We start from the raw sequence: 23,180 nt of genomic DNA, 5'->3' as shown, positions 1-23,180 counted from the left end.
CACCGGCCCACCATGGAAAACAGCGGGGCCGGCGCTCGCATAGTGCCGGCCCTGCATAGACCGGCAGGGGAGATCCTGTGACTTCCCCTGCCGGCCTCGGCCCCTGGCCACCGCGGCCCACCGGGCATTTGCCCGGTTTGCCCGATGGCCAGTCCGGGCCTGCTCACCCTGTCAAATTGCCCCCCCCCTAATTCTGTCACACCCACCTTCTCTCACTCTGTCACACTCTCCCCCCAACCCTGCCACACTTAGCGCCCTGTTCCCGTATTGTGGAAATGCCAAATTTACGCCAAGAGCGTAGGGTCAACCATGGTGATATTGTTTGCAAGGCTGAGAGTGGTGTCTCTGGGGAAAATGTATGCGGGTCACCAGTGATCCTATGTAGTTTGCTGTACCGTTAAGCATATGGTAGAGTACCATTTCGGGAGCCGTGACCTAAGTGGTTTCTGTGTCCACATTATATCCAATAGTGAGTATAGAGCATGTTTGCCTTTTTCCATATCTACCCATTGTAGGAGGTTCGGTGGGGTGTGTAATTTTATGGCAGTTTCTAGCAGAGATGTCCTGTGGAATATGCTGAGGCTCGGTAGGCACAACCCCCCCTCAGCTGGGTGTCTTTGCAATAGTGCTACTGTCAGTCTGGGTATTTTAGAGTTCCATATGTAAGAGGAGCAGACAGACTGCAATTGTCTGCAGTACCACTGTGGTATGGCTATGGGGAGCATACGAAAGACATATAATGTTTTTTGGTACAATCATCATTTTTACCATGTTTAGCCTCATGCAATACAATATGGGGGGAAGAGTGTCACAGATTTTTTCTGTAGCATGGCAATGACCCCATAAATACAGTCAAAGTCATTAACTATTTTTAGCATAAGAAAGAATGAGGCCTGGGTTGATGGCATGACATCTACAGGAAACACCAACCTGCCGAGTTCCTTACAAAATTGGTGGCAAGTATACCAAAAATAATTATTTTTTTGAAGGCAAAAGTCACTCCATATATAGGTTAAATTTAGATTTTATTTCTGACATTTCTTTCTGCTTTGGTGATGAATTTATTACATAGAAGAGATATTGGTTCTTAGAACCTAATGCCACTTAATGATTCATGACGAGGAGAACAGTTTCAACAGTGATACACACAGTAAGTTCTGTCTTTATCCAATGAACTTTGCAGCTTCTTATATTCACTCTTTGGTTTGCATTTGAAAATCTTTTTCACGACTAGCCACAGATTTCTGTTTTCAATGACAAACTCCTGAAAATTTTGAAAATTGGGAAAATGGTTTAAACAAGCACAATACAATGTAAGGCATATTTTAAAACACTTAAAGCAATGTACAAGTTGTCATGCTGCCACCCTGTGGTTTTAAGTGAAGGTTTCATTCAGACAGTGTACTAAGGAATGACAAGACTTTCCCCAGGTTATCATTTGCATATGTGTGTGTATGCACCCATAATCCGCAACATTAAAACCACTGGCAGGTGAAGTGAATAGCGTTTATTTTATTGTTGTAATGGTACCAGTTAAGGCCTGTGATATATTAGGCAGCAAATAAACAGTCAGTCCTGAATTCCATATGTTAGAAGCAGGAAAAATGGACAAGCAAAAAGATTTGATGTGATTTTGTCAAGGGCCGAATAGTGATGGCTAGGTGACTGGGTCAGAGAATCTCCAAAAATGGCAAATCTCGTGGGGTGTTCCTAGTATGCAGTGGTTAGTACCTATCAAAAGTGGTGCAAGGAAGGTCAACTGGTTAACTGGCATTGTAGATGCCCAAGGCTCATTGATTCATATGGTGAGTGAAGGCTAGCCTGTCTGGTCCAATAACACAGAAGACCTACTGCTGAAAAACGTAAAAACGTCATGCCAGCCATGATAGAAAGATGCTAGAACACACAGTGCATTGCAGTTTGCTGCATATAGGTCTGTGTAGCCATAGACTGGTCAGAGTGCCCATGAAGACTCCTATCCAAATAGTGTCTTCTATAAGGATGTGAGCATCAGAGCTAAACCATGGATCAAAGGAAAAAGATTGCCATGTCTGATGAATCATGTTTTCTATTAGATCAGATGGATGGCCAGGTGCATGTGCGCAGTTTACCTGGTGAAGAGATGGCAGCATGATGCCCAATGGGAACAAGGCAGGCTGGGATCGGTGTTATGCTCTGGGCAATGTTCTGCTGAGAAACCTTGGATCCTGGCATTCATGTGGATGTTACTTTGACACTTGCCACCTACATAGAGCATAGAGAATGTTGTAGAGCACGTGCACCCCTTCATGGCAATGGTGTTCCATGATGTCAGTGGCCACTTAAACAATGCATCTTATAGGATAATGCATCATGCAATACTGTAAAAATTGTTCAGAAGTGGTTTGAGAAACAGGCCAAAGAGTTCAAGGTGTTGCCTTGGCCTCAAAATTTTCCAGATCTCAATCAAATTTCCCAGATCCAGTTGTGGGGTGTGAACAACAAATTAGATCCATGGAGGTCCCACCTTGCAACTTGCAGGACTTAAAAGATCTGCTGCTAATGTACCAGATACCACAGGACACTTCAGAGGTCTAGTGTATGTAACAGGCTCAGTCCCTTTTGTCCGTATCCTCTTTGTTCATTTCCCGAATGGACGGTGTGTGGTCCCCCCTTTGATACCTCCCCGAACACCGACCATGCCTGGCTGTTAACTGCAATTAAGTAATTAACTTGAGTGCTTTCCCTAGGTGGCCCCCATTCGTATAACCAAATGCACGTGCTCCAGTGAATGGCGGGCATTTTGTCTTCCGAACACAGGCAGCGGTACATGGTCGTTGAACGCCTGAAACTATTTTCAACCACATGATCCCGCAAACCGGGACAAAGATTGTACTGCTGTCCATCCCACTTCCAGACCAGCTAGATGAACGATGTGCGGAAACTACCTACTGGGGGGAGAATTCACTCCCTAAAAGCCAGGGGGAGCGTTTGTCGGTGTTCACATAGAAACCCCTGAAAATAAACCGGCCATTGCCCTTGTTTCCCTGGAACTATTTTGGGTCATCACCTTGTTGCCGGTCAGTCAGAACTTTACTCGAATGGAGATTCCGTTCCACCAAATGGATCTGAGTGCTATTTGGACAACTTGGAAGCTCAGATCCGGGCTATTCGGGGATATAAGACTTGTGGGATTCCTGTGAAATATGACTATGTTTTGGGGTGTTCTATGTTTGTTCATGTAGTTTCCTGTAACTGAGAGATAATTAAGTTACTCGGTTTTGACTCAATTATCTCCCAGACACAGGGACGCCTGGGAGGGGCGTGTGTATTTTTGAATGGAGACTCTATGCTAGGGGTCTGTGCATAAAAGGCAGATTTTTGCTGAATAAATCAGTTGTACTCCCAGAACTGTGTGTTGTCCAATTACTGTTGAGGGATAGAGCTATTCACTTCACTTCACAGCGCCTTGTTTCAGAGTTCCGGTCTTCACAGATCCAGCGGAGGAAGTGTCCTGGTCAGGACTAGGGCTTCGCTACAGTGGAGTCCATGCCTCAATGCATCAGAGGCAACATGAGTGGGACATAAAAGATATTAGGCAGAAATTTAAAAACTTTTTGAGTGAGATGAAATCATATTTTGGTTCGATTTACCGAATCTTGGTTGCATAATTGCGCTTTAAAAGTAAATTTTGGTGAACCAATTGTATTTTTAACCTTCCTCTCATTGCTCTTAAAGAGACACTCCAGACGCCTAAAGCACTTTAGCTTGCTGAAATGCTTTATTTGTGAAGAGTGTGTCCTCTTTTTCATTTTGCAAAAAGTGCAGAATTCAATAAAAATTTACACTTTTTTGAATTTACATGGTTACACCCCCTGGCTTTCAAGTAGACAACAGGTCTTATTACTTCCTGGTTTGGTTAGCTCAGTGGAGCTAAACTCAAGAGGCAGCAATTAGTCAGAGCACCTGCTTTGCAAAGACTTTACATTGTACTGCATTGGGCAGTCTGTGATTGGACAGCCAGAGAAAGTCTGGGCAAAGGCAACAGACAAGAGAAATGCAATTTTTGCAACCTGTATTTAACCCCTTAAGGACCAAACTTCTGGAATAAAAGGGAATCATAACATGTCACACATGTCATGTGTCCTTAATGGGTTAAATATAACACTAATGAAAATATGCATAATTAAATGCAAAAAAGTTTTAATTTGGGGGTTTATCTAAACAGTGATTTTTATTTATTTTGTGTGTAGGCAGGGGAGTGGTCCTTTCACTGAGGGGTTAAAAATAGAAGTGACGAGAGTAAACTGATCTTTTCTAATGAATAATTATGTTAGTCATTAAAAAGAATTTAAATAAAATACCAGTAGTACAAGGGAAATTCATACCTTCCGCATGCCCTCACTCACCCTGCCATGAGTGGGACATGTCTACCAAACAGTGAGCAGCTGGTGGCCAACATGATTTTGCACAGGACAGCCATAGTAATAGTGCCACCATTGGGCATCAGGTCGGGGTTGCAATTTAAAAAAGATGGGGTGGAAAGATCACTGACCACTCACAGTGCCTCCTGGTAGGGGGACGTAGTGTCTTCCCATGACCCATATGGTGGGGCATCTATTCAGGAGTAATGCGGGAGTATACTATGTGGCCAGTGGGTTGGGGCTATCTATAAATTGATTGGGGCAAAGCTTAGTGTCCTTACTGGTGCCCCATCCATGAGCAGTGGGTGGGGGCTATAATATTGAAACCATGAGGTGATCTAAAGTCCCACCTATGGGTGATGGGTAGAGGTTCTAATATTGATAAATGAGGAACTTAATTTCCACCAGCACCCATTTATGTCAGCAGGTGGGAGCTCTAATACTGGGAGTGTGGGAACAGAAACGTAGTGTCCCCCTTGCCAACACCCATGAGCGGTAGGTGAGGATTATAATATTGATAATTGGGGGCCCTAGTGTAATCCCCCAACTCTCACCCATGGGCAGCAGTTGGGGATTTTACAGTATATACTGGGTTTGTGGACATGCCATTGTCTTGTTCCCCCAAATTTATGTCCACCTTCAAGAGTGGCTAAGGGTCTCCAAGCATCTAGTCATTCTCAAACCAAGTCAAATCTTCCTTTCTTCATCCTGATATTAATAGTATGGTGGCCCATATTATTTTTATAGCTGTAGAAAATGTATATGTACCAATAAGAGGTTTCCTTTTTCATCAATATTCTTTTCTTCAGCCCATAAAAAGGCCAAATCCAAATCCAAAATATCTGGACTTTTTAAAGGCTAAATAAAATAAGATTGAGAGGAACGAAGACATCTTATGGTAGGCACATTGTCAAACCAGATCCGTATATTGGGCGTCCCACAAATTTTCTGGGTGCAAATAGCGTTGGACAATGTGGGGCAAATAATACTGGCAGGGAACATACACATATTGTAGATCATGTTTGTTTTTGGAGAAAAAGTGACACAAACCAGAGGCCATGGGGGCCTATACTAAGCCCTTATAATCTCTCTTCATTGCCCTGACTTGGTTTTTGGTAACCCAAGAGTGCATTTATATTTTTCTTGATATACTGGTAGCTGACTTGCCTTTGTTTCACTGCTTATTTTGATTTCTGATATCCTTGACGCTTGGCTCTTTTATTCTTGTTTATCCATTTGTTTCCTTGAATGGAATCATCTGGAAACTTATTAAATAGAGGCCTGGGTCACTCAGCCAAGCAGATCAAGCAGTTCCACCTCCCCAAGACGACATTTTGACTTATACAAATAATCTGCACTAATGTATTAAAATACTCCTTAATGGTTTGGCATTAAAAGGTAGAAAAGTGTCAAGGCACTATAGTATGTGGCTTAGAGCACCCTTGTAAAGCCTATTTAAAATATAGAATTTTGATAAACATGAATAACTGGATTATGTTACCTTAATTTAATTTATATCAAATACATGCAGATGTTTACATTCATAATCTATCAATGTAATGTTTTGTGGACCAAGGACATACTTGAAAACAAGAGAAATCCCAATGTATCCTTCCTAGTAAAATATTTTATAAATAATAATAATAATAATGCAATCAATTAGAAAAGCAATACCTCTATACCATAGGATAGCCCGAAGAGCACAAGCACTGCACAGAATATTGTGTATCTCCAGGAATAAGGTGTGCAGACAAGCTGTGAAATTAAATGAGAAATTTAACAGAATAAGCAAATGCATAAACAGTATACAAAAATCTGTCAGTCTGTCCATTAACCCCTTAACCCCTTAACACCGCAGCCAAATGTACAAGTTGTGAACGAAACAAAATGTAAACAAAACCTGGCATTTGCGCTATATGTCTGTCCAACCGTAATTCACCTCTTTCATATTAAATGCACCCCCCCCTTATTATATATCATTTTATTCAGGGGAAACAGGGCTTTCATTTAATATCAAATATTTAGCTATGAAACATAATTTAATATGAAAAAAATGGGAGAAAATTAGATTTTTTTTAATTTTTTTCGTTCTACATGACATTTTAACTGTCAATGTCATAATACTGTTTGCTTTTACTGCAATAAAATACACATATTTGTATTCAGCAAAGTCTCACGTGTAAAACAGTACCCCCTATGTACAGGTGTTATGGTGTTTTGGGAAGTTACAGGGTCAAATATAGCGTGTTACATTTGAAATTGAAATTCGCCAGATTGGTTACGTTGCCTTTGAGACTGTATAGTAGCCCAGGAAATAAATTTACACCCATAATGGCATGCCATTTGCAATAGTAGACGACCCAAGGTATTGCAAATAAGCGATGTCCAGTCTTTTTTAGTAGCCATTTGGTCACAAACACTGGCCAAAGTTAGCGTTCGTATTTGTTTGTGTGTGAAAAATGCAAAAAACGCCAATTTTGCCCAGTGTTTGTGACTAAGTGGCTACTAAAAAAGACTGGACATACCCCATTTGCAATACCTTTGGTTGTCTACTATTGCAAATGGTATGCCATCATAGGGGTAATTTTCATTCTTGGGCTACCATAGGGTCATAAAGGCAACGTAAGCAATCTGGCGAATTTTAATGTGAAAAAACACAAGCCTTATATTTGACGCTGTAATTTTTGAAAACACCATAAAACCTGTACATGAGGGGTACTGTTGTACTCAGGAGACTTCGCTGAACACAAATATTTGTGTTTCAAAACAGTAAAAAGTATTGCAGCAATAATATCGTCCCTGTAAGTGCTGTTTGTGCGTGAAAAATGCAAAAAACGTCACTTTTACTGGAGATATCATGGTTGTAATACATTTTACTGTTTTGAAATACTAATATTTGTGTTCAGCGAAGTCTCCCGAGTAAAACAGTACCCCCCATGTACAGGTTTTATGGTGTCTTGGAAAGTTATAGGGTTAAATATAGTGCTAGCAAATTAAATTCCCTATACTTTCGGCATGGGTGGTCAGGCAGGTCCCGCTAATTGTAATTAATTAGGATACCTAATTATGTAAAATTATTACATAAATCTATGTGTAGAATTAATATATGTATATATATATACATATGTGTATATATACGTATATATATATATTTTTTTTTAATATTTTTATTTATATATAGGTATATATATATATAGTGATATATACGTATATATTTATGTATATAGATATATATATTATTTCGTTCTATGTGTATTTTGAAATATATATATATTAATATCACAATACAGTTAGAACGAAATAAAACACATCTATATATTTTTTAATATTTTATTTTTAATTTTAATTTTAATTTTTTTTTTACGTATTTACATATTTATTTTTTTTATATTATTTATAAATATATATATAACAATAATTATATATATATTTAATCAGTATCAGTCTACGTGTAATTTGATAATATATATATATATATAAATATATATATATTAATATTAAAATACACCTAGACGGTGTATGTGTGTGTATGTATATGTGTATATATATACTTAGATCATATATATAATAATAATATAATATAATATAATAATATAATATAATATAATATAATAATATATATATATATATGATCTAAGTATACATTTTTTTTTTACACTTATTTAACATTTATTTTATTTGATTTCAGCCAGCAGGGTGACCAACTGTCATTACAGTTGGTCCCCCTGCTGGCATTGCTGCAGCCAGCTATACCGGCCATGTGATTGTGAGGTCCTCACAAGGACCTCACTCTCACATGACCGGGAGGGACCGGAGGAGGAAGATGTGCCGCGGGGGGGCTCCCTGGGAGTCCCCCCAACCACGATCGCCGGCGTGGGACCGCCGGCGACCGGGTAAGTTACTAAAAACCGGAGGGCGTCCTATTACGCCCTGCGGCGTTTAGAGCCGCTTTTAAAAGGACGTAATAGTACGCCCTCCGGTCTTAAGGGGTTAAGGACTGAGCCAAATGTACACGTTGTGATAAAAACAAAACGTAAACAAAAACTTTAATTTGCGCTGTATGTCTGTTCAGGCGTAATTCACCTCTTTCATTTTATGTGCACACACACTTATTATATATCATTTTATTCAAGGGAAACAGGGCTTTCATTTAACATCAAATATTTAGGTATAAAACATAATTTAATATGAATATAATATATTACAAAAATGGGAGCAAATAAGAATTTTAATTTTTTTTAGTTCTACGTGACATTCTAACTGTGAATGTCATAATACTGTTTGATTTTACTGCAATAAACTACACATATTTGTATTCAGCGATGTCTCACGTGTAAAACAGTACCCCCTATGTACAGGTTTTATGGTGTTTGGGGAAGTTACAGGGTCAAATATAGCATATTACATTTTTCAGTTTTTTCACATTGAAATTCGCCAGATTGGTTATGTTGCCTTTGAGACCGTATGGTAGCCCAGGAATGAGAATTACCCCCATGATGGCATACCATTTGCAAAAGTAGACAACCCAAGGTATTGCAAATGGGGTATGCCCAGTTTTTTTTTAGTAGCCACTTGGTCACAAACACTTGGTGGATTAAGTAATCAATCAGAGAGTTATGAGTCAAATTACACAGCGTGGGAAAATTCCAAAGAACTTTCCCACGCTGTGTAAAATGACACAGAGCACTCTGATTGGTGGATTTCAAACCAACCAATCAGAGTGCTGTGACAGGTAAATGTAGAGACTTGGAAAGAGAAAAAGTCAGCGCTACACAAGAAAATAATATTAAGGCTGCAATCCTTAAAGGGGAGTCCCTTATAATCCCCTAATGGTAAGAAATGATGCAAAATAGAACAAAAAATGGTAGCACCCGAATGTTCGAATTACCCGAAATTCGTCCGAATTTTAATTCGGACCGAAACGAATTGCACATGTCTAATTCTGATTGCTCCTGTGTTTTTCTTTTCTACCACCACCATAGATCTGACCCATTCAGATGGTTCTGTGACTCCATCCTTGAGAGCTCTTGCTTCACCCTGCTTTGAAGAGCTAGGGGTATTCTCCTTGGTGCATGTATAACAGGGTGTGACCCTTCTTTTATGCAAATTTTGCATACTCCAGGGAGACCCCCGAGTCCTGTGAATACATCACTGAAATCATGCTTAATGTTATTAGCTGTATGACTATTGCCATTGCTATTGACAGTCATTATAATTTTGATAAGTCTGATCTCCTGGCTTGTCTCCAGTTGCTACTACAAACAACTGCAAGCTACTTTCAGATCCTTTATATGCACACTTTGTATGACACTGTCAAATAACATTGAGTACTTCTCCTCCATACCTAATCAGTTTTGGTAGTCGTTGTGTTTCCAGCTGGCATTCATTACAGAGAAATTTGCGATATATGTGGCCTGATATACAATTTAGCTGTGCTCCTGTATCAATTTTAAACTTGACAGGTGTTTGAGAAGCCCCTAGTTCCAGTGTGACCACTGCCTCATCTGCAGAGTGCTGTGTGTCCTGCACAGAGGCAAGGTACGTCTGGGAGGTGCCTGTGTCATCATCTGAATTGATCTGGTCGTGGCTGTGGCTACATAGAGCTTGTTACTCTCTTACACATTTTGGCAAAATGTCCTTTTTTCTGCATTTATTACAGGTTTGTCCTCTTGCAGGGCATATTGTATCTCTGCTATGAGTATTTCCACAATATCCACAGGTGTTTCTAACTCTGTTTTCACTGTTGTTCCTTCTCCAGACATCTCTTTGTTCTATTTTGTGACTGTTAACCAAAACATTAAGGGTTAAGGCAGTGCTGGAAAATAATGGTGGCCACCATTATTTTCCATCACTGCCTTAACCCTCATGGGCTTGGAGTTCACCAGAGCTTCACAGGTTGCCACTGGGGTCCTCTTCCACTCCTCCATGATGACATCACAGAGCTGGTGCGCTCCCCTACCTTCCATTTGAGGATGCCCCACAGATGCTCAATAGGGTTTAGGTCTGGGGACATGATTGGCCAGTCTATCACCTTTTATCTTCAGTTTCTTTAGCAAGCTTGGAGGTGTGTTTGGGGTAGTCATCGTGTTGGAATACTGCCCTGCGGCTCAGTCTCCGAAGGGAGGGGACCATGCTCTGCTTCAGTCAATGAACTGTAGCTCCCCAGTGCCGGCAGCACTTAGAGGGGGTACTCACTTTTGTTGCCAACGGTTTAGACATTAATGGCTGTGTGTTGAGTTATTTTGAGGGGGCAGCAAATTTACACTGTTATGGAAGCTGTACACTTACTACTTTACATTGTAGCAGAGTGTAATTTCTTCAGTGTTGTCACATGAAAAGATATAATAAAATATTTACCAAAATCTGGAGGGTGTACTCACTTTTGTGAGATACTGTATATATATTGTTCGGTGTCTTGCTCTGAAAAACTTACTGGTGAAGTTGTCTGACCAGGATTTGAACCAGAGTATTTCAATTCTAAGGAAGGGACATTACCACTGCTCTTTTTTAATTTTAATTTAGGGTGGAGTGTACTGGAATGCAGTAAGTGTATGTGTCAGTGATATTCAGTCTTATGTTCACTTTATTGGCCACTCTTTCTACATGCAGCTTTCAGCTCTCTAATAGACCAGAGATGAAAATGCTGGTTCTTATTCTCTGCTGCAGCCCTTCTTGGCTACTCTAGAATATTAGTAGGTGGGGCATTGGATACTACCAAGGGGAGGTAAGACAAATGGGAGGTGTAAGGGTAAGTTAAAGCGACACTCCGGAACCAATACTACTTTAATGCACCAATGCTACTATGGCACACACACTACTTTTAAGCCACATGCCCTCACTCCAGAAAATGACTTCCTTCAAATGTATGCACTGAAGATAGTCAAGTGGTAAATGGGGCAGTAGACACTCAAATGAGTAAGATGAGTTAGGATAGACATGCAAGGAGGTAATCATGGTTAAAAGAGACAGATAAGAGGAGTCAGGACATACACACAAAGGGGTGAGTTTGGTCCAGAGAGAAACAAACAAAAACTTTGGAGGTGCGAACAGACAATTATGTTATATGGGTGCCAAATAAACTAGGTGCGCCACTGCTTACATATACTCATAAAGCATATAAAAGGCATATACACGAGCAGCCAAACTTTCTCAGATTGCATAACTGGAAATGGGTAAATTATTGCATTTCTCACTAGTGTGCAAGTTTGCACAAATTTCCAAAACAACAATTACTTCATTTGGACACAATGACAGTACACAACCTTCTCTTCCTTAAAATCATTGGTATTTTAATTTAATGTATTTAAAATTTATCAATGTTTTACTAAAACCTAGATTAACTTGTTCTGTTTTTTTTTGTTGTTGTTTTTTTTTATGTACAGGGAGCATTTGAGGCTCATGTTTCAGACAAAGAATCAGATTGCACTTGGCCAAAACACATGATTCATTATATACTACATTCCATAAAGTATTAGAAACACTACCACTGTAGCCATAGCCACAAATCTCACACAATATACTAACAATAAAACCTGTATTATATGACTCTTGTTTTCTCTATTACATTTTTTGAAAGAGATTTCATTCTGCATGAACCAACATAAATATATGCAAAGATTGTTTTTAAATTTAGGACACCTACCTCCATAGCACTGTAAAGTGTTTCAATGTCTGCAAACAGCATAAATAAATAAGAACCTAGTTGCAATATTATGAGGATGAAGAATAAATCTGGAGAAAAAAAAAAAGAAATATGAATATGTATAGTTTGATGTCAATATTAAATGAATAAAACGTTAAAGACAATGGGTTACCTGCAACATATATTACAATATTTGAGCTCAGATCCTAATAACCACTTAAAACAAAAAACATCTGGGGGCGGGGCCTGGCTATACTGGAGGAAGGTTGCATCTCTACCGAGCTCCTCCATAAGCCTGCTTTACATAGCTGACTGTGACCTTCCCGGTTCATAAAACGACAACCCTTGGAGAGATTTATACTCCCCGATCTTCTCTGCACTCTGGGCGACAGTATTTGGCTTATTGGGGGCTCACACAACCCTCACATGAGGCCCACTGAACACTTAGCTGGAGAGGCGGCTGCTCTCCCGGCTTGGAATTGCAAGGACGGAACTAGCATTAGCACGCACACCGTTACGCCCTCTTTGAACTGGCAGGGGTGATCCCAGTCCACCCCAGGAGGGCAAACCAGACCCAGCAGGAGTGTGGGGTGACACCTTACACACTGGCAGTGTTAACAGTAACTCACCAAACATGGCTGAGGCCACATGCTTCCCTTCCTCAAGTGATGATACGCTTTTTGGCAGAAGCTGGAAGGAAGAATGCACCAGAATGCCCGGTTACAGCTAGTGGTCTCCCACAACTCCATTCAGCACCACGTGCACTTCGGCAGCCATCAGGGCTCCCTGTGCAGAAGGCCCAAATATGGCGGCAGGTGAAACGGGAAAGCTCACTTAAACACACTACATCTCAGCAACGTACACTGCAGCGAACCACAGCGGGGCCTCAAGAAAAGATGGGGGCCTTACAAGAAGCCCTGATCCAGGTGTTTTTCCTCTTCCACCATCTTCCACAGCTTGCTGGCTTGAAGAATTCCTCTGCAGTGCTGATCCGGGCTCTACCTATGGCTGGTATCAGGTGAAGCGAGATTTATGGACTGAGCTGTACAGCGCTCCTGCCCCCTTCGTTTGCCATTTTAAGCTCCTTCAAGTGAGGGGACCATGCTGTTATGCGATGTTATGGGTCATTACCCCCAATGGTGCACTACTACTTACATATTATTTGCTTTTCATGATTTTTTCTTCTTATAGTCTGGTCTGGCCCTATCCTGCCTTTGCTTATCGCTTTCTTAAAGGGCGTGACCTCATGGAGAATCACTATTGCACAATATACCTCATATATATTAGTATTATCATTATTATTATTATTATTATTATTATTAATATTATTGTCATTTATATATTGCCAACAGATTCCGTAGCACTTTACAATATTATGAGAGGAAGGATGTAACTATATATAGGACAATTACAAGAAAACTTACAGGAACAATAGGTTGAAGAGGACCCTGATCAAATGAGCTTAAAGTCTATAGGAGGTGGGGTATAAAACACATAAGAACAGAAAATATCAATCAAATTAAGTGGGAGTGAAGCAGAGCTGGAGGAGAGAGTAAAGTGCTGCCCTATAGGAGAGAGCAAGAGACAGGTGTGTAAGGTAGAGGTTACTCTGGGAGGCCATACGTTTTCCTAAAGAGATGGGTTTTAAGGCACTTCTTAAATGATTGAAGAGTAGGAAAGAGTCTGATGGGGGTAGGCAGGCTATTCCATAGGAAGGGAGCCGCCCGTAAGAAGTCGTGCAAGCGCGAGTTGGCCGTACGGTTGCGAGCAGCGGTCAGGAGGTGGTCACGGGCAGAGCAGAGGGAACGAGGAGGGGCATACCTATGGATCTGTGAAGAGATATAAGAGGGGCTAGAATTGTTCTGTTCTTTATATGTATGGGTTAGCACTTTGCATTGACTCCTATAGGATACAGGAAGCCAATGTAAGGACTGACAGATGGGTGAGGTGTGAGAGGACCGACTAGAGAGGAAAAATCAGTCTGGCGGCGGCATTCATTACAGACTGTAGCGGGGCTTTTGGGAAGACCAATCAGGAGAGGGTTACAATAATCCATGCGGGAAATTACTAGAGCATGGACAAGCTCCTTGGTAGCATCTTTTGTAAGAAAGGGGCAGATACGGGCTATGTTTTTAAGTTGGAATCGACAGGATTTGGAAACAAACTGGATTTGAGGCTCAAAGGTGAGGCCAGAGTCAAGTATGACACCAAGACAGCGTGCTTGCAAGGATGAACTTATGTGGATACCACTGAGTTGAAGGGAGAGCGAGAGAGGAGGATCAGTATTAGGAGGAGGAAAGACAAGGAGTTCAGTTTTAGAGAGATTGAGTTTCAGAAAGCAGGAGGACATCCAGTCAGAGATGGAAGAAAGGCAAGCAGTGACACGTTGCAGGACAGGAGGGGCGAGGTCCGGGGAGGAGAGATATATTTGGGTGTCATCAGCGTACAGGTGGTAGTGGAATCCAAAAGAGTCAATACGTTTTCCAAGAGAGGCAGTATGAAGAGAAAATAGAAGGGGACCAAGGACAGAGCCATGGGGAACTCCAACTGAGACAGGACAAGGGGAGGAGGTATCCTTGGAAAAGGAGACACTGAATGAGCGTTGGGAGAGATAAGAGGAAAACCATGAGAGGACAGAGTTTGAGCGATTGAAGAGTTTGAAGGAGGAGAGCATGATCAACGGTGTCAAAGGCAGCAGAGAGGTCAAGAAGAATTTTATAGCATGACAGGAGGCTTCATATTTGCTTAAGTCTTTCTTTACTAGAACTCCACAGCAGCACATTAACATAGAGATAAAAACACCAGGGACAAAAAAAAATCGGGAATCTATAAAAGGCTTCTCCCAACTATCTATTCCCTCTTTCTTTGCTGCTCCGCAGACAGTATAGGTCAGAGTACCACTGCCTCCTGTTATATATGGGTGGTTGTGGATATTTTACTGTATTTATATGTTTATTACTGTATTGATTTATTTGTTTAGAGGGTATTTTTGCATCTATCTACTCAGTGCTGTAGGGATTTATTTATTTAGCTATACTGTATTTTCTGCATCTACCTTCTTAGTGCTGTAGGGATTGATTTATTTAGCTATACTGTATTTTCTGCATCTACCTTCTTAGTGCTGTAGTGATTGATTTATTTAGCTATACTGTATTTTCTGCATCTATCTTCTTAGTGCTCTAGTGATTGATTTATTTAGCTATACTGTATTTTCTGCATCTATCTTCTTAGTGCTCTAGTGATTGATTTATTTAGCTATCTGTATTTTCTTCACCTACCTGCTTAGTGCTGTAGTGATTGCTTGATTGATTGATTTATTTACTCTGTTTTTCTGCATCTACCTTCTCATGGCTGCAGGGATTTATTTGTTTAGAATGTGTTTATACCTCCTTACTGCCATTATGATTTATTTATTTAGATTGTATTTTTCTGTCCCTACTTTTTTGCTGTAGGGATGTATTTTCTCTTATGATTTTTCTGCATTTTCCTGTTTTGAGCACCCCTGTCTGGGGATCGTTTTTTTTTTGGGTTTGGGGGGGTTCCCTTCCTCCCTCTACCTCTTCTGGGTGGCTTTGCCCCCTTCACTTTTTGTCCATTTTGCGGCCGCTGGAAAGCGGTCCTCCGACCGCTTTCCATTGCCGACCGCCGGGACCCCGGTGGTCCTACGTGTTGGATCCCGCCCGCCAGCTCAGTCCGCCGAGTGAGATCCTCTGCTTCCCATGCAGTGCTAGGGCCTCGAGCATCCACTTCCCCACGACCGCGTGGTCGGGTGGGGGCAGGGCCGGCCAGTTACCAAACTTACCCCATTAGTTCCGTCGATGGCAGGCACATGTGCTGTAGCTTTGACTGGGACTCAGCTATGACTTGGGCGCATTGCACCCTCAGGCTGTCCTGGCTTTGTGCCCCATGTGGCTGGCAGGTTAGGCTACTGGGGACCATAGTGGATGATATAGATCACAAGCATGCTATATAGAGCTGTGCACAACCTCAAGGGGTACAGGCATAACTGGCAGTGTTACCACTTATACTCATCCTCTCCCCCTTTTTGTTTGTTCAGATGATTGCTTGCAGCGCTCTGTTTTATCATATTGACCAATGGAGCACCTCTTGTGAGGTAACTCAGTTAGTGAGTTCCCTGACTACAGGTGTACTCATTATGCAAGTTCACTATTTACGGAGTGTCAGGCACTATTTAACTGAAGTGCGTTATCTACAATTACACAATGGAATACTTGGTACAGTCACACAGAAGAATGCTATCTACAGTTACACAGTAGAAGGCTATGTACAGTTACACAGAATGATGCTATGTACAGTTACACAGAAGAAGGCTATGTACAGTTACACAGAAGAAGGCTATGTACAGTTACATAGAAGAAGGTTATGTACAGTTACACAGAAGAAGGCTATGCACAGTTACACAGTAATATACTATGTAGAGTTACATATAAGAATGTTATGTACAGTTACACAGAAGAATGTTATGTACTGTTACACAGAAGAGTGTTATGTACAAATACACAGAAGAATGTACGTACAGTTACACGGAAGAGTTGTACGTACAGTTACACGGAAGAGTTGTACGTACATTTACACAGAAGAATGTTATGTACAGTAACACAGAAGAATGTTATGTACGGTTACACAGAAGAACGTATTGTATGTTTACACAGAAGGATGTTATGTATGGATGCACAGAAGAGTGTTATGTACAGTTACACAGAAGAAGGTTACGTACAGTTACACAGAAGTGTGTTAATTACAGTTACACAGAAGTGTGTTATGTGCTATTTATCTGAAGAAGTGTTATGTACATCTTATCTGAAGAGCGAAATGTACATTTTATCGGAGAATGGAATGCGCAGCTCCTCACCTGTACATCTCTGAAGGTCCTGACTTGTCTGTGCCCCAGGACTTGGCCGGCTTTGTCCGTGCCTTACTGATTGGCCTGCTCTGCCTGTGCCCCATTGATTGGCCTGCTTTGTCTGTGCCCCATTGATTGGCCTCCTTTGTCTGTACCCCATTGATCTGGCCTGTGCTGTCTGTGCCAGAATGTCTGCATGCCAAGCCTACTGCCACATACTCATGCTTGTGCATTGCATGCACTGCCCAACTTGCCTCGGTCACTATATGGGGTGCTGCCCCTATCTCCCTGCCAGTGACTCTTGTCCTCTATACTCCTTGAAGTCGCTTTGCCTGGGACCGCTGCACAGGAGAACCCTTATCCGGGTTAACAGCGCAGACAATGACTACTATGGCAGTGACCGCCTCTGTGGAATTAGGCTTCAGCCAGGGTCCTCCCTTAAGCTTATCAGGAGCGTAACGCTAGAGGGCCCACCTTTAAAACGGCAGACGACTTGAACGAGTCAGACTCTCCTGGAGGAGAGCAGGCAAGGGCACATAAGTGCTACTGGAAGGGTGAAGGCCCTGAACCAGTGACTTGAATGAGTCAGACTCTCCTTGAGGAGAGCAGGCAAGTGTGCATGAGCGCTACTGGAAGGGTGAATGCCCTGAACCAGGCTCCCGGAAAGATAAGACTCCGAGGAGTGGCTAACCCCTCTGCAGTCGGCCAGACGGCCCTGCCTATATGGCGCGGGTGAGGCTATGACCACCGAATGTGGCAGTGACCACCTTCTTAAAAAGGCAGCCGACTTGGAGGAGTCAGACTCTCTGAGTGGAGAGCAGTCAAGGGTGCATACTATGGGTAGGATGAAGGCCCGGAACCAGACGCCCGGAAAGATTAGACTCCGAGAAGTGTCTAGGCCTGATATGATCGACCTTGACTGCCAGACGACACTGCCTATGTTGCGCAGGGGTGAAGGTCCCCGTAAACCCCCCACCATGGCCGCCCTAGCTGAATGGCGGGCGGACCGGTTCCCCTCGGAGGGAGAGGACGATGGAGGTGTGAATTATGATGACGGCCCCTAGTGGCACCATGAGATGTAGAACAAAGTCCACTACAGGGGCCCCGACGACCTTGGAAGAAGAGATCGTCTCGTGGATCGCCCCTGTTTGACCCTCGATCCATTGCTCACCTGGTTTCTTTGGAATGATCTCAATCACCTAGCACCATCGGTGCGTTTCTGGGCCCGTAGACCGCTGGCTTGAGAAGTCCGCAGGATAATTCAAGCGGTATTCCCAGCCGAGCTCCCAAACAAAGTAGCCGCAAATCCAGACTTAGACCCCGATGGGGCACTGCGGTTTTGCTGGTTAAGCACCTGTCTAGTATTCATGAGATCCTGAGTGCGGTCCACTGCAGTGCCTATACTATTAAGTCCGCACTGTTCTCCACTACACGAGTGAGTTGTGCTAGCTGAACATACGAGGAAGTATAAGAGCTGTCCTTTTTTACATGGAAGTACTTCACAGAGGCTTATCCCAGCTCCAACCCGTACCTTTTATAGGGGATTGGACCCTTGACCCGGAATTTCACACTTGCCTCCACTTTCGGATGACATCCCAGACGGGGCCCCGAGTCTGGAGTGGCAGACAACCCTATCCTAAATGCAGTTTGGACCGCTGGAGGTGCTTGGGATAAAGGGATCTGAGCCCCTCGGAGTCCCGGCACGAGTCTAAGATTGAACGTATATTCATTAGTTACTGTGAATTAGACGCGGCCCTCAAGAAACTTCTAGGGACTGCAGGGCCCAGTTCTGGTAAGGTGGCCTCTATTTTCTCCATGGTGAGATAGGTATCTTGTGCATCAGTCATTTGGGCGACAATACAACCTGGTTGGGAGGAATTGAGGACATTCAGGAATACCAGAACTATCTGAAGAGATCTTTCTCGTTTTCCACGCGTTGGGACCCGGATGCGACTCTTCATCGATATAGGACATCTTGCTGTACGGTCTACCTGGACGGGCTTGCCGGACCCCCTGCAAGGTACCTCCCAGACCGAAAGGTCAGACGCTCCCTGCGTTTTCCCTTGTTAGAGTCCCTGGATTTCGTTTTTTTCAACCAGGGAAATATCGACCTCCTCTACATCTCAACGAGTGGAGTCCTGGAGGGCAGATTGAACGCAAGGGGGTGACCCCTACGCTCTCCTCTGCCCGAGTTCTCGTACATATGGAATAGTTTTCTCTGGGAGGACCCGGCGTCAAGACTTTAGTCCACGGAGGAGGACTCATCAGGCCCCGACCAGTTCGGCTGGATGACGGACCCGTTTGCTCAGCGATGGACGCTTCCCTCCAGGAGTGTTCGACATGGAGATGCGGACGAGTCTCCTCCGTTTGTTTGGTCTCAGGACCTTTCTACAGGTGCCTCGGTCTGCTGGTACTTTGGAATTATGATCTCAGTTTCGGCAGTCGAACCTAGTTCCTGGATTCCCTGGACCCTTGCTCATTTGATCTCGGGGATTGTGAGACTTTGGTCTGCATGGCGACCCTGACGTAGTTGGATCTCCTAATTTTGCTACCGCTTTTACAGGGTTCGGGTATTGTCGGCGGGCCTCGCTCTGCTTAGAATTCCCTTTACGATTCCTGAGGACGGGTATTCATCTCCCCAGGGGGTACAAGTATTTTTGTCATGCTCCTATGGTGGGTTCTGTCGGGTTTTGCCCATTCACTGATTCTGGATTTATTTCAGTTATTATACCTTGTTTTTCTTTCAGATGGGTTCGGCAGTTTGGACCTTAGTTGTCTATCAGCCTTAGTCGGACCCGAGGGTCATATTCTTACTTTGGTAGCGCTCCCACCTTTAGGCGGTGTTCGACGTCACCGTTTGTTTAAATGGTTCTTCCCTTTTTCTCGCCCTTCATGTACCGCTTTGTTGTGGTTGGTATTGGCGGGGCATAAAGGTTTTTTCAGTTCACTTCAGTCCGTAACACGGCGACTTCAGGTACCGACATGGCGGGCGTTTTTCTCCAAGACATTCTACGCTTTCCTGCCGGTTACGAGGAGCTATCTTCATAGAGTTTAGATTGGTACGGCGGATCGTGTTTCTTTGGTCTTTGCTGTCCGAGTGTTAAAACAGCAAATATGAAGCCTCCTGTCATGCTATAAAATTGTAGATTATACTAGCTTTAGTGTAACTATAATCTTAATTTTATTAATGACAGGAGGCGAATATTTCCCTCACAGTTTCTCCCTCCCCTTGTTGTTTGTTGGTTTGAATGACTTGTTATTTATTAACCTGGTCTCCTGGGCTATGTTGGTTATCTGGGGGAGTTGGGATTTATCTGGGATATGGTACCGTCAGTATTTTATGATGGGGATTCAGGTTTTTTCACTATCTGGGATATTATACTGTCAGTATTTATGATGGGGATTCATGTTTTCTCAGTACATTTCATTCGCTAATCAGTGTTTTCGACTCTGTTTATCTCGTTTCAGTTTAATGGTTTGGCTACAGTTCTTAGATCCGACTACTTTACAGGATAAAGGTCAAGGCTTCACCCACTGGTTCCACGGTTTCAAGTTCGCATGGCATTCATCGTTATGTTATGTTTGTTTCTTCTGTTATTGTATTTGTGGTGTATTGTTCATGTACTTTATTTGTCGCAGCGTGAAAGAGGAAATAGATAGTTGGGAGAAGCCTTTTATAGATTCCTGATTTTTTTGTCTCTGGTGTTTTTATCTCTATGTTAATGTGCTGCTGTGGAGTTCTAGTAAAGAGAGACTTAAGCAAATATTCGCCTCCTGTCATTAATAAAATTAAGATTATAGTTACACTAAAGCTAGTATAATCTACAATTAATATGGAATAGTTTCCTTTTGATTTAGCTGCGATTAGGTCATTAGTAACTTTGATAAGAACAGTCTCAGTAGAGTGGAAAGGGCAGAAGCCAGACTGAAGAGGGTCAAGGAGAGAGTTGGAATTGAGGAAGCGAGACACACGGGTAAAGTCTTTCCAGAAGCTTTGAGGAAAAAGGGAGCAGGGATATGGGACTATAGTTAGAAGGGGAGGATGGGTCAAGAGATGTTTTTTTCAGGATAGGTACTACAGTGGCGTGTTTAAGTTCAGCAGGGATAACGCCAGAAGAGAGAGAGCAGTTGAAGATGTGTGTTAGGGAAGGCACAAGAAGGGGAGAGAGATGTGATGAGGTGAGACGGGACAGGATCGAGCAGGCAAGTTGTGGGTCAAGAGGAAAGGAGCAGCGCAGCCACCTCTTGTTCAGTAGCTGGGGAGAAAGTCTGCAGGGTAGGAAAGGCATGATCTAGATTTGGTTGAGAAAGAGAACGACAAGGAGGGTAGAATTCTTTCCTTAGCTGTTTAATCTTGTTGGTAAAGTAGCATGCAAAGCTATCGGCTGCTACATTGTTACTTTTTATAGACACACTATACTGTCAGTTAGTTTATTCTGTTCCAATTGCCACTCATGTTGCCTCATCCCCTGACATATGTCTTATAACAAAAACTGTGCAGTCTAATCATATGCCATGCAATGATTTATTTTAAAATATTTGCCTAAGCTTGTTCTCGCTGTTGCAGCATTGCAAGCATGCTTGTAGCCCTAAGCACAGACCAAAAATAAAGAATGAAAAAAAACAAAACAAAAAAAACAATGCAGATTTTGTTCTTGTCTTTACATGGAACATATTTGACTCAAATGTGTTCATTAATGTATGTCACTAGGACGTTGTTGCTGATCAATGAGAAACAAACATTAAAAAGTTATTCAACAATCTCCAGAAGCTCTATAGCTTATCATAGTTTATATGGTGCCAAGCGTTTATGGATTCTGTCCCTTTGGTTTTTCTCAAACTGCTCTCAAGAAAATTACAAAAACTAAAATTTTCTCTGTACTCATGAATATGCATTGCTGCTCGATTGACACAGGTACTAAATGCATTCATGTATTTGCAGCTGAGCCAAAAGGCTGCTGATATTAAGTGCTGTTGGTAACCCAGTGCTCAATCTATGCATGTTCATACTGTACAAAGATTTGGACGCTTAATGAAACATCCATGTGTTGTTTTTTGATTTTTTTTAAGTTATGGGAGTGGGTTAAGAGTGTAAGTAAAAAATGGTTAGACAAGCAGCATATAGATTAAAATTCTAGTCTCCTTACACCATATCTTATAGCAAAATGTATGTATAATGAGAGCATCAGTAAACCTGGAACTCAATTATTTTTTAATGGAATACAATTACTGGTATATCTACTAAAAGTCTAAAAATATATAAATAAAAACACCACCTTAGGAGTCCAGAGCGAAAAAATAAAAATTAGTAATAACAACCATTGGTTGCAGTATTAGATACAAAATAGAATGATATAGCATACAAAATAAAATGTAGTAAATTGCTATTTATTTTTGGTTCCATGTCCCAAGTTGGATATCATGTCAATGTGAATTTACATATCTAATCCTGTACTGATTCCCAGTGTTAGGTCTTGTTTCTTGTCTGATAAAGTCTCTTAACTCATATTTATGTGACTGTCATCAAAGCTGTCTTGTGCCCTATGTACAGATATATACATACAATATATCAGATTAGGAATAGCTTCCCTCCTGTACACACGGGCGTACATACCGCGGTCGCAGGGGTCACAGCAGCGACCGGGCCCGCCACTCCAGGGGGCCAGGCCGCCCTGTGGACCCCTGCAACCAGGCACACGCCGCCATCTTTTGCAGCCTGCGCGGCCAACTGCCAGGGCCGCCGTCCAAGGCGTCCATTGGGTGGCCCATGCTGTCAGGGCCACCCGATGGAGATGGATTGCCAGGGGGCCCGGTCAGCGATGCGGAGCTTTAACACAGAGCCAGCGCAGGAGGAAGCAGAATGAGTCAGAGTGGGAACTCTGACTCCCATCAACCTGAGACCCCACTGGACCCCAGGGAAAGTCACCCTCCTGTACCTAAAAGGTAGGAAACAGGTGACTTAAACATTGTGTGTGTGTTTGTTTGTATGTGTGTTTCTGTCTGTATGTGTCCTTGTACGTATGTGTGTCTTGTGTGTGTGTGTGTGTGTGTGTGTGTGTGTGTCTGTATGTATGTGTGCCTGTCTGTTTGTATGTATGTGTCTTTGTATGTGTGTGTGCCTGTCTGTGTGTGTGTCGGTTTGTATGTATGTGTCTGTGTGTGTGTGTGTGTTTGTCTGTTTGTATGCATGTGTGTGAGTGTGTCTGTATGTGTGAATGTGTCTGTATATGTGTGTGTGTGTCTATGTATGTATGTGTGTCTGTATGTATGT

The 23,180-nt window shown here is 42.4% G+C and overlaps 1 protein-coding gene across 2 annotated transcripts in view; it reads right to left on the bottom strand.

Annotated features, from left to right (window-relative positions):
• Positions 1-785: 785 nt before the first annotated feature.
• LOC134586875 (probable cation-transporting ATPase 13A4) overlaps positions 786-23,180 on the bottom strand; it is a 147,393-nt gene continuing 124,998 nt past the window's right edge. The window contains exons 28-30 of one of the 2 annotated variants that reach the window (XM_063442776.1): positions 12,046-12,134; positions 6,078-6,158; positions 786-1,264 (exon numbers count right to left, since the gene is read on the bottom strand). In XM_063442776.1, coding sequence (XP_063298846.1) covers positions 1,133-1,264; positions 6,078-6,158; positions 12,046-12,134 — 302 coding nt within the window. In that variant the 3' untranslated portion in view covers positions 786-1,132. The remainder of the gene's footprint in view (positions 1,265-6,077; positions 6,159-12,045; positions 12,135-23,180) is intronic. The other variant, XM_063442777.1, reaches the window with a different exon arrangement.

The sequence above is a fragment of the Pelobates fuscus genome, chromosome 2, assembly GCF_036172605.1.
Source record: "Pelobates fuscus isolate aPelFus1 chromosome 2, aPelFus1.pri, whole genome shotgun sequence".
Lineage (NCBI taxonomy): Eukaryota > Metazoa > Chordata > Amphibia > Anura > Pelobatidae > Pelobates > Pelobates fuscus.
Note: the sequence above shows the minus strand (reverse complement) of the source record. Positions and strands in the feature narration are given on the sequence as shown.